General features: G+C 41.7%; 1 protein-coding gene across 1 annotated transcript; it reads right to left on the bottom strand.

Moving 5' to 3' along the window:
* Window positions 1-8,013: 8,013 nt before the first annotated feature.
* On the bottom strand, window positions 8,014-8,720 carry LOC103715562 (ethylene-responsive transcription factor ERF015). The gene has a single exon (XM_008803235.3). The coding sequence runs from the start codon at window positions 8,718-8,720 to the stop codon at window positions 8,115-8,117; it is 606 nt and encodes a 201-aa protein (XP_008801457.2). The 3' UTR covers window positions 8,014-8,114.
* Between the last annotated feature and the right edge of the window lie 3,988 nt (window positions 8,721-12,708).

The following is a 12,708-nucleotide window of genomic DNA, read 5'->3' as shown; positions in this document are numbered from 1 at the left end:
TTCTTCTGTATGGGTTTTGGATGAGACGTAGATGGTGTCTGGTCCGGGGTTGGGTGATCGGATGATTTAAATAAGTCATGATTAATACATGTTCAAGACATACGTTATGATGCCATTACGTATAACGTATCTTTCTCCTGCGTAAAACACCATCGAGATATTATAGTACCGATATGCTCTACCAAGAGCTGAGACGTACGGTAAATCTATTACGTTCTTCTTCTTTTTTTAATTTTTTTGACCCTATTTCAGAATGGTTTGATTGGCCTAGGCATGATGCGTTATACTTTAATCCCCTTTTTTTATTTGGGATAGTGTCGCCCATCTTGAATATGCTTTATATTATTATAAGAATTTCTAGAGGCAAATATAAATGCTTAATGCATGAATGCCTTGCATCTATCTATATGTTCTTTTTTGTTGCTGTGCTCGAATGGTTCTGTTTGTGATCTTCTTTATATTGGGTTGTATTATCAGATTTACTTTGATGCACATGGTGCAATCATCCCCTCGATATATTTGATTTCTGGAAACTATATATATAACAATTGCATGTTGAAAAAACAGAAGAAACTCTTATTATCTTTGGCTTATCTGATCCTACCAATTCAAACTTGCTAGCTTGTAAGATATGGGTTTGGTGGGATTTTGACAAGGTAAAGATGCGGAATAGAACTTGAATTAGTACAGGTAGAATTAGCTGAATGTGAGCTATAAGTTGAGAGGGTACGGACCTGTACCTGTCTGTTGTATCTGTTGATATAAACTGACACCCATATTACCATATAGATAGCTGCTAGTGCTGATACACAGCCTGTGGATGTTGTAACAACATAGCAAAATGCTTTGCATCGTATTACATTCAATGGAACCTTCCGGTCCTCATATTATTGTACCGGCAACGGACGATGTGATCTTTGGAGTTCCACTTCTGTTTCCCCTCCTTCAGCCACTATAGCGAGATACCGAGTAAAAGTTTGTTCTTGTTTCGCTTGGGTATAAGTTTCTCTCGACAGTCATTCTGATGACGCTTGTGTATCATACGGAGAAACCTGTGCAGCAGGAAGAGAAGCGGCTTGGGAACTGATGTCCCTGATGACCTGGTTCGTGACAAAAAATTGCTTGCGGAAGTCCTAAAGCAGGCAAGTACGACTTGCGCTTTTATCTACTTCTGCGTGATGAATTTATAGATGACGATCAACCTGGGTTTCCGACACCGCAGGAGGGAGGGTGAAAGAAACAAGGAAGAAAGGGATGAAAGAAAGCAGAAATACGGTGTGTAGTGGATCAATGAGGTATTGACCTGCCCCTCCGTGCTGTGTTTCTTATTTCTTATAGGGTGAAGCGTGGTACAGATTCTCGTATAATTATATCCACGCCGGTCACTCCAGAGGAAACGAAGGCCTGCCGAATGAAGAAGATCCGTCATGATGATCCAATGAAAGATTTTTCTCCACTGATCCCTGATATCTGTTTATGACACTAGAAATATGAAACTTGGTCGGCTGATAGGCGGGCAAGAATTCCTTTGGATCTAAATAATGCATGGGGTCTCATCTTTTTTTCTTTGGTATCAGTTGTCATTAAGGCATGAAGTTTGCCATCCTTTTGCTGCATTGGCTTATATTCGTTTGTAATGGTCGTTAAGGCATGATCAGTGAAGGCATATAGAGGAAGTGATGGTGCTATGTCGACGGAATGGTTTGCCGTTGGCATATGATATTTTTGTGATGATGGCTTTATATCAAATGGATGGATTTCCAATTACCAAATTCCTCGTACAGCGAGGATTATTAAGTACGTTTAGTGCGTCGCATTTTGTAATAGCTCAGTAAATTTGAGTGCCCAAGGTCTGTGCTCATGACATGTCGCATGATGCAGCTGGACTGAGATTATGTGTTTCTCCAAATTTATGAATATTCGCAAGCATCTCTGTTTCACTGGAACTATCATATGTCCGACACATGACAGAGCTAAATAAGAGCGCAATCAATTAAAGTCTCTCAACTCTGTTCTTTGATATGCTGAAAAGGAGACAACTAAAACCTACCCCCCCATCTATATATACATTAATGCGGTCATCACTGATTACTGAATACTGGTCGGAGGCTGCGTTCGATTTTGTAGGGTATCGATCATCGCTTTGATCCCGATTTAAGGATTCTCGGCTTTGCGAGTGCTTCCGTTTGTAGAGCTGCCAATGGAAATGGATTTAATAGTTTATGTTTGGGATGCTTAGGGTGAGAAAGCCAAATCCTATCAGATTAAAGTGGGAGTTTGAACAGTGGTCAAATTTATGTTAAACTGAGCTTGTTATAAGCATGTTAAACTGAGCTTATTAAACTGAGTTTGAACTGAGCCAAATTTATGCACACGATTCATGGTTATGGAGTAGTTCAAAGCTAAGCTGGCCGGTTTAGGTCAGGGCCCTCAAACTCTCAATCACCAAATCTATGTACATAATCTATAATTTATATAAGAGCGATCCTCGTCATCCTTGTTAGTTGTATAAGTTATATTGATTAGTTATATACAAGCTGTACATAGCCACCTTTTCCTATAAAAAGTGGGCTATGACGCTGTTTGCAAGTGATAAAGAAGAATACATCCCTCTCTACCTATGTCTCTCGTTCCTCTCCAACTCTCTCTCTCCTTCCTCTCTTTCCACGTTCATATGGTATCAGAGCCTCACCTGGCATGGGAGCTCCTTCTCTAGCCTACCTCTCATGATGCCTCATCTTCTTCCTCCAAGTTTTCTTCCTCTTCGGCTCCTGCACCACAGATCCCTCTTGCACTAGAGCTTGTATTTACCAATGAGCTTCAACTCGATGTCCAGCCGCTTCTTCTTGTAGAGGCGGTGGGACTTCTTGAAGGTCTTCCCCTTCCGATACGTGACGTACTCCTGGACCCCCTCCGCTCGGGCCCGTTGGAGCGCCGCCACCGCCATCTCCCTTCGGCCATTCAGTCCCACCACCCACCCCCCGCTCCCCTCCTTCTTGACTTCCATTCACATATTAGCAATCTTTGCGATCAATTTTTATAGGCTGATCCTAATTTTACAGATGAAAACTCTGCCAAGAAGTTTTAGGAATATATGGATCGTCGGCAATTTATGCAGCTTATGATGGGCATTCGAGATGAATTTGAGAACATTAGGGCTTCTTTACTTTATCGCTCTCCTCGACTGACTGTTGAGGTAGCCCTTACTGAGCTTATCTTTGAAGAGACTGTCAGGCTACTCGTCGAAGTATCTCTAGCTACTGATATAGTTATGGCCACATCAACTTGTATTTTATCTATTCCCTTTATTTCTTTTGCTTTTGCTCCGGTGGATGTAGCTACTCCTTCGAAGTCGGAAAAAGCATAGTAAATTTCAGAGACAGTGTTTCCATTGTGGCAAAATAAGCCAAAAGATCTCAAAGTGCAAGAAGAAACATGCTGAGGAGAAAGCAGCTCAGAACGCCCAGACAGCCTCGTCACACCGGTTTGCGGCTGTTGCTTCTACTAGTTCGTCAGCTTCTATGTCTTCTTCTATGCCCATTTCATCCATTACTATGACTGATATTGAAACAATAGTTCATTACCATCTCAAGTAAACCTTCTTTTTGGTTCATTGACTCTACTTGTTGTAATCTCATGACCTCTGATCCCTCTTTAGTTCTCTTGAAAACAAACTTAAATCATGTTTCCATTATTTACACTACTAACGGCTCTCATATGGTTATTAGCTATGTAGGTTCTATCTTTACTTCTATTCTTTCCTTATCTAATACATATCTTATTTCGAAATTATTTTTTAACTACTTATGGAATATGATCTTGCAGTAATTTTTACTAGTAAAGGCCGTGATATACAGGACCAAAAGACGAGTCAACTCGTAGGGACTAGGCGTAAAGTTGTTCATAAATTTTTTTTGGCCTTTCTCTAGCCAATCTTTTAGAGGATAAAAATTCTCTAGTGAGGTCACAAGAAGATATCATATAGGGAGAACTTGTGAGCTCGCCGCGTATCCCTTCTCACGGAACCCAGAGTACATAAGTCAAATGTCAACTAACCGAGCCTCTCTGGTGGGGATTGAAAGACAGAGAATAAGAAGTGGGGCATCGGTGCGATTCCCCCTTCAAAAAATATCTGTGCTTCCTCGTTCCTTTCCCATGCGTACTACCTTCAGAGTCCCACCTCGACACCAATTTTTCCCTTAATTCCTTTTTCTGTTTCTCTCTCTCTCTCCTTTCAAATTGATATCCCCGCTCTCTTCTCTTCCACAAAGCAGCCATCGATGACAAAACCTTAGCTCGGTAAGAAAAAATCAATGGAGTTCCATCCATTCGTTCAACAATAAGGGGGGAGAGAGAGAGAGAGAGGAGTTGATGGTAAGACCTTTATCGACCACTGAGCAGAAAAATCTAATCATCGCTCCCTTTCTGTTTCCTTTCTGTGTTGTCTGTAATAGAAATCTTTTTGTATACTGATAGATACCTAATGATTTACTGATACGCATCCGCTGTATTGCTGACACATATCTTATATTTTATCTCAAATTGAGGTAATGCATAGTTTAAATCTAATACATAGCACATGTCCAACTAATATATATCTGAACGTCTTCGGTATGCTGATCCATATCCGATAGTTCATTGATGCATAATTATCATTTCATTGATAGACATCTTACATTTCATCAATCCACACCTCAAATCGAGGTAATACATAATCAAAATGTTATTTTGATGCAGGACGGAAGTACGGATTGAAATACAGAGAGAAAGAGGAGAGGAAGAGGGGAAGAAGAAGGGAAAGAGGAGAAGAGGAGGAGGAGGAAGAAGACCAATTTTCATTCATTAATTCATTAAAAAAAATAACAAATGCATGCCCTATATATATATAGGGCCACCAAATAACAAATAAGTCCCAACAAAAAAAAACAATTCGAAAGAGGTCCTCACAAGACAATATGCAAACTAATCCTATCCACATAAAATAAATAATAATAAAAGAAAAACATCAATCAATCCAGCCACAATGAAAGTGGCTGGACCGTCTTCCTGCGACAACCATAATCCCGCAAAATAATCAGTCCAGTATTTGTGTCCGCACCATATTTTGTCAGCACAGACTATATGTCCAAACAATACATACCCAAGACTTCTTCCTATGTCATCCATGGTAGTTTGATTTTAGGTACTTTCTCAAGATCTCCACTAATTAGCTCAACCTCTTGCTCATGGTATCATTCTTGACATGACGAATGGTGATACAGGTGGTAGAAACAATCAGCAGCGAGGCAAAGACTTTGAGTAGATTCGAGGTCATGAGATTTCATAGCATGAGAAGAAATGTTATAATGAGTTATGACCAATCAGCGGAGTTCTCGACGCCATTGGAGGTAGGCTGGTGCATCAGAGAAGAGAAAAAAGTCGAAATGGGAGAGAGAAAAGGCGGTGGAAACCAGTAGACTCGGCTCTCTATATTTGTCCATAAGACGTGTTTCTTAAAGAAAAAGATATTACTTCAGGAGTTGTAAGATGGGCAATATGGCATGCCAAGAGACCCTCCCATACAATATATTAAAGAGGCCTCATCAGAGGCTCTTTGTCCATTATTAGAGGTTTCCATAGGCCCTAGTGGTCAGGCCTTCCACTCTCCCTCATCTCCAAATGTTAACAGGGAGTTATTTGCGCTCTGAACCAATTTTTTGCAGCAACAGAGTTCATCTAGTTTCCTCTCCGTCTGCTCCACAGAGGTAACTCAATTCTCGCTATAGGATACTCAACATCGTTAGAGAAAATTATCTTTTTTCCTATTCCGGAAGGTTTTGTTAATATTAATGCTAGAATATGTTATTATAAGAATTTTTTTTTTTTTTAACAATTGTTTGCCTGAAAGATATAAATTGTTTTTTCTTTGGCACATGGTTTTTTTTTCTGATAATTCATGAAGATCAAGCTCCAGACTCATGACGCCTCACGGTTATTCTCTTTCTTAAGTAGATACTATATCACTTAAAGCTAGTTTGGTCATTTTTTAATTTTTTTCTAACGTGGCAATTAAGTCTAATTTAAGTTAACAATTTGACTAACATTCTATTAAGTTATGGGTTAATATGCCAGATAAAAATAAACCTCAAGGAGATAAGCGTAAGTTTTTCAAATAATTGGATATAAGTATAATTTACTCCTAATTTCAGGAGGTTTTTGTAATTTATCCATCACTCAAGGTAATTTTGATTTTTTACATGAGATAAATGAATTCACGCCATTAATTTAAATGGGCGTAAATGTAGGTTTTACGAACTATTGGGGGTAAATATAGTAAATGTTAATCTCAAAGAGATCTTTATAAGTTACTCAAATAATAATAATATGCGCTCATGAATAGAGAAAATGGCAAATAGTGATTGCTAAATTCACATTACAGGTTGAACATTGCCAAAATTAGCCTTTTTTTAATATAACACATATGCCCTGACCATTGACTGGACCTAGTGAAAAAGATGGGTTCGTTTCCCTACTAAAGATAAGGGCATTTTGGTTATTTTACAAGTAAACTAAATATAAATGACTAGACGAATCTAACACCAGGCTAAGTTGCATTCTACTAACTACTGACGGTAGGGATGTCGGCACAAAATAATTGTATTTTGATATGCATTAACGCAAAATTCAAATTTACATGTACATACTTCCGGAATTGAAAATTTTGGGAGATATATATGGAAAGAAATTTCTAAAAAGGAGCAAGCTACAATTTAGGGGAGATGGGTCCACGATCAAAACCTTCTTATTCCAAAATTAGTAAATCGTTGTATAAGTAACACTACAATGACATCACAATTGCTTTTAAGCCTCACTCGTATTAGAGGCATGGTATATATGCAGAGTGCTTCGTAAGATATATATATATATAGCATGTATAAAAATCTTTTATTACTTATTACTGATGATAATTGATTGATTAAGAAATTATCTCATTGTTAATTTTTGCCGAAGTTGTGTCATTAAGCTTGTATTATTTGACAAAAGGTGAATATCGTTAGCTCTTCATAGTAGTTCGCTGTTCACATTAGCATTATTAGTGGGAAAGAGTTAGTGCAGCATGAGCTGCATAGCAATTATTGCCATGTTAGCTAGATGTGCGACGTTTGTATATGATGGATGGCTCGATCGATGCCACTTGCCTTCCTGATAGTATTTGCTTTATGCTACGCCCAGCTGTACTAGCATGCGAAAGGACGTGTGGTGCAAAGCTGAGAATTCCTTAAGGAACAAGTGTTAAGCATTTTATTGTAGTAATAACTTGTTTCAACCATAGAAGTAACCTGGTTAGATTCAGATTTCACATTCAACATGGTTTCACTGCCTCATAGATTTATTTTTCTCCGGCTGCAACAGGTAACAAATATTTTAAAGGATAGTAAAGAAAAGGAGTAATATTTAGAAAATAACCGACATCGATCTGCAACGAATCTTAGCAGAAGAAAGATTTAACGTCGTCTGGTCAACTAAATCCAAGAGGTTACCTTTTATGTATCGTATTCTATATTTTGTTTCTTAACAGCAAAGGCATAACATTTTTGACATGAAGAATATTTGTTCGGACGGCCATGAGATGAGCAATTTTAGATCATCCTTTCATAGAACCCTATCTTTAGCTGTCTTAAAATATATCTTGAGCGTAAATTCTTGTTGATAATTTGTAGGTTTTATATATTCGACTAATTTTTATGCATTCTTAACGAATGCATACTGCGGCATAAAGCAAGAGCGAAAAATGCACGTTTGTTGTATTGTACATTGCAGAAAACACAATATATATGAGCTGATCAATCCAGCAGACCCCGGCTAGTGAATTAGCTGGGCAATAATTCTGAAGTTTTTAACCTACAAGACCATGTCCGATGTAAATATATATGTATTTATAGTTATTCAAACGATGAAGAAAAGGATGTCAACATATAAATGTACTTATGGTTTTCTCTACCAAAAAAAAGAAAAAAAGAAATGCTATGAGATACAATAAATAAATAAAAAGAGCAATGATCGATTCTCTCCGACGTTCCACGCGGGCATGGGTGTGTTCGCAGTTGCACCTAGAAAGTATGGGCGCCGGAGTTTTAGAGCAAATCCAACATCCTCATTACCTCTTCTATCGCAGCTGCATCGACGAAGAGGAATCCATCAGGGTCCTGGGAAGCCCACCAAGAATCGCCGTCCGTCGCCGTAAGCACATTCGCGTTGCATGCACCAACCGCAGCACCGGTGGACGCCGACGACGACGATTCTTGGGAAGAAGGTGCGACATTGGTGGATGAGAGGGGCGTGCTGTCGAGCGGCACCGAGAAGGCGTGCCTCATGGCGATGGCCTTCACCTCGCGGGCGGCCAGCGCCAGGCGCTGCTCCTCGGGGATGTGGAAGCCTCGATCCTCCGGGAAGTTGAAGCGCGCCTGGTCTCCGCGGAGGCAGTAGACGGCGGCGTCGTAGGCTCGAGCCGCCTTCTCGGGGGTGGAGTAGGATCCGAGCCAGATTCTGGTGCGGCTCTTGGGGACCCGGATCTCCGACACCCATCGCCCCCATTTCCTCATGCGGACCCCTCGGAAGAGCGGGCGATGTCGGTGGATGCCCCTGCCGCCGCCGCCGCCGCTGCTGCTTTCGGCCTCCCTCTTGGGGGACTTGCACCGCTTTCTCTCAACTCGTAACTTCTTCTCCTTTCTCCTCTCCATCTCTTTTCTGTTTCGTATGCATATGGGAGAGTATTTAAGGAACAAGGAAGGGAGGGGCCGGGACCAGCACCGATGGAGTGTAGTGCCTCGGTAGGCTTGTTCGGCTGAGCGAGGGGGGTTGGACTCACTTATGACCGCGCTGCTGCTCCAGCTGTGCAAGGGGATGTGGGCTCGTCTGGGAGCAACATGTGAGACCAAAATCTCCACGTGGATTTTGGAATCTTCTGCGAGAAAGAAAGCTTTCGAAGAGTAAAGCGGCGGGGCATGGCGCACCATGACCAGGTGCTGCCCGATTGCACCTCCACTCCACTGCTACAAAGAACAGCGCCGGTCGCTCTGAGAACTTTTGAGGGCCGGTGAATGATGGCGTTCGGAGATCTGCGCGGTGGGTGATCCAACGGTACTGGATTCACGCTAAGGAAGGTGAATCCTTCGTTCGTCGTTCGCGTACAAGGTAATTAGCATACAACCCAGGTCCCGCAGTCAAACACGTACACGGCGCATCCATGCGGCTCATTCTCCTATCTGAAAAAGTTGGGATCCTTTTCCACTTTCTTCATTTATATATAACTAGCATATCCCGGTTCGATCCACATCCGCCCGCTCTCACTATGGCTTGTGGGTGGTGGAACGGGACAAGACATAATAAACCCTCACCTGCTTGGACAGCAAAAACAAGTGGCTCAATTAGACCCTCCAAATTGACCAAACACCAAGTGGAGATTCCCAGCTCAAAGTGAATCGATGTGAAACTGCACTTGGAAGACGACACTAAATTATCAGCGTATTGTAAGGGTATACGAAAAAAAATCATCAGTGTAACCAAAGCATAACTTAACGTAAGTGAAATATAAAGCAAGAATTTTCAGAAGAAATTACCAGCAATGTTCTAATATGTACACACACATATGTAGAGCAAGAATTAGTTGGTGATCATCAATTGCCCCTTTGGCGCGCCGGATTAGCGTCTTTAATTACATAGACAACACTCTTCAACACTGAGATCACTTGAAATGCCCTGCTGCCCGGTATCCACCTGACGTACCTTAAGGGCTCGTTTGGTTCGCGGGAAAAGAAGGGGAGAAAGTGTAGTCAACGGAAAAGCAATAAGATGCCTCTTGTTTGGTTAGAGTTTTCAAATGAGAAAGACGGAAAAATTGTATTCCTATGGGAATATGATTCCCATATTTCATGGGAAAGTTACTTTTCCATGAGGTGGGAATCATTCTATTTTTATTTTTTCCCAAAAAGTCCCTTCAGCATTAAAGAGGCATTAAAGATCTAATTTTTATTAAGAGTATAATAGGAATTATACATAACTTTCCCAGGAAAGTGGATAGTCAACCAAACCTAAACACTTTGAAAATCTGTCACTTTTTCCATGGTCAACCAAATATGCCAAAAGTACTTTCCTAGGCATCCTCTTTCTAGGAATTTACTTCGCAGGAACCATATTCCTAAGAAGAAAAATGCTTCCCGCGAACCAAACGAGCCCTAAAAAAGAAGCTATTTAATTGACTGGGTCGTGTATAGAGCAAGCAAGACGTTCTGGGCACCTCTTCCTTGCATGCAGACTCACAGAGCATAGCTGCATTAATCCGACCTATGGAGATCAAGGAACACGCAGAGCATCGCCAAGAGGAACTCTGCTGGACTCGTTCCTCAGGACTTGGAGGTGAAACTCGTCGACTATAACACCGGCCGGTCCTTCCCTTCCCCATGGATCCTCCACGTGAAATTTGTTTCTGGAGCCAAAGCGTCATGCGAGGTGGCGTCTCTCTCTCGCTCGCTCGCTCACATCAGACAACAGTGCTAAAATGGGCCAGATCTTGCAAACGGCATCTGAAAGGCCCATTTACTACTCAGGCTCTAGATGTCAGCTGTCAAGCGGAAGAAGCCGGCTCCAGACTCTTAAAAGGCCCATTGGGCCTCCCTACAGGACGACGAGCATGGAGCAACAGGACCGACGAAAGCCACGGTTGCAGAGAGAAAAAGTAAGGACCCATCTTGTCTACGGGGATACGCTGGAAATCTTCCCGACATGATAGCTACCATACGAATTGCCTGCTAGCGATGGGGTATTATTTATTTCACTTCATCGATCAATTTACGCGTCCACATACACTTCATCGTGATAAAGTAAACGGGAACGGTGCCCGTTCTTTTTCAAACAGATAGCAGTAGCAACGAGACCGCGCAGTCACCAGGCTGGCCTTTCTTCAGTCCCACCCGTACTCAAAAGTTGATTTCTTCCTGCCCATCCTCCTTTTGTCTTTTGATGGGAAGGGAACCGGCCTGGGGTGAGAGTTTTGCACAGCAATATCATGCCACCCCGTTGATTTTGAAAACAAACAACTCTAGTTCATTTTTGAAGTACAACGGAGCATTGTTAGTACTATACATTCGCGATGTTTTAGGACCATCCATCTTCAAGATAGACAATATAGTGGCTATTCCTAATGGTATCGAACTTTGCAGCGTAAGAATCGCATCGCAAAACAATCTCGGGTCGTGTCCTGCCCACCAATGAAATGAAATAGGGCATGCAACCAAAAACAAAAACGGAAAGCCCTTACGGTTCTAAGTCTTTGAACTCCTCTGCGGATGGACGCAGATAGTTTAATTAATTGAACCAGATAATTTTGGAATCTCTCCATAAAGTAAAAGATGGATAGTGTCGCCGGATTTAAACGGGCCGGATCGAGATTGCGACTCGGGACCTTTTGATTTGACCGAGAATAAGATGGGTCTTTCCGCAGACGTACACGAAGCAAACTCATCTCGAGGGTGTAAAAAGATGGAATCGATGGCATCACGTGGTTAACTGAAGTCTGAACCCTTCCTACTCGACAGAAAGAATATGCCGGACTCCCTTCCTCGTTGCAGCTTCAAAGGCGAAGGAATCCTGGAATCCTTTCGTTGTCTTCCACGCGTGCATGACGTACCGAAGTCAAAGTTTCTACGAGGGGCCACGTCAATGGCTCTGAGTCTCTGACCAGAATCAATTCCCCGGTCTAATAGATGCATACGCATCGATGCCGCTCCGGTGCTATCCCATCCTGCAAAATTAGGGGGCTCATCGATGCCGCCTGTCTCCCCTCCCTTCTCCTCCTCTTCTTCAAAAAAGTGGGCAGCGGGGACTTTCCTTTCCCTCGCGCTCCATCTGCTCCTCCACCTGTCTTAATTCAGGTAGATCAGTAATATGGTAACGAAGACGGACAGGTCGAAACCAGAAGATCCAAGTGTTTGGAAGCATAAAAAGAAACAAGAGTAGAGGAATATGTCATATGCACCAATAAAAAGAAACAAGAGTAGAGGAATATGTCATACGCACCAAACATCAAGAAAGATTCATTTCCGCAGGTGGTGGCAAGTATCTTGACGTTTTTCTTTTTCCAACTCCCCCGCTCCTCTTCAATGCCTTCTTTTTCTCAAAACCAAAAATTCTCTTTCTTCAGATGATGATGATGATGCATGCCTTAGGGGGGCCTTCCTGGTTGATGATGTGGGACACCTTTTGTTAGCCTCCATCGATTGCAAGATGGTAACAGGTTAGATTGGCCTTAGCCGGACCCTCCGTGGCTTAAGTCATATGAAAAGTATACGAGGAAAGAGAGGATTGAGAGCTTTAGTATTGTAGTGGTCGTACCTTTTATAAAGAGATCCAAGGTCTATATGTAGCTACGAAATCGAAAATCCTTTTGAGGTTATACTGTAACAAATTGAAATTATACTGTAATAGTCTAAAATCGCATCTTAACCTTCTTAAGTTAAATCTCTAACTATCCAGAGCCCTTGTGATAATCTTTAATTGTTAGCATGATGCAAAAAGTACACTTCTGCATAAAATGTGGGGTCATTGCCTCGAAGATCTGTCTACCCCAACTATAGAGTTTTACGTTGGGTGGCGTATGGTCTCAAAGATCGGTTGTTTCTGATCTATTCGTCTCCATTCTCATATCGGTCGGGCAAATCTGTTTTAATGATT

Source organism: Phoenix dactylifera, chromosome 7 (genome assembly GCF_009389715.1).
Source record: "Phoenix dactylifera cultivar Barhee BC4 chromosome 7, palm_55x_up_171113_PBpolish2nd_filt_p, whole genome shotgun sequence".
NCBI lineage: Eukaryota > Viridiplantae > Streptophyta > Magnoliopsida > Arecales > Arecaceae > Phoenix > Phoenix dactylifera.
The sequence above is the reverse complement of the archived record's forward strand: the minus strand, read 5'-3'. Positions and strand labels throughout refer to the sequence as shown.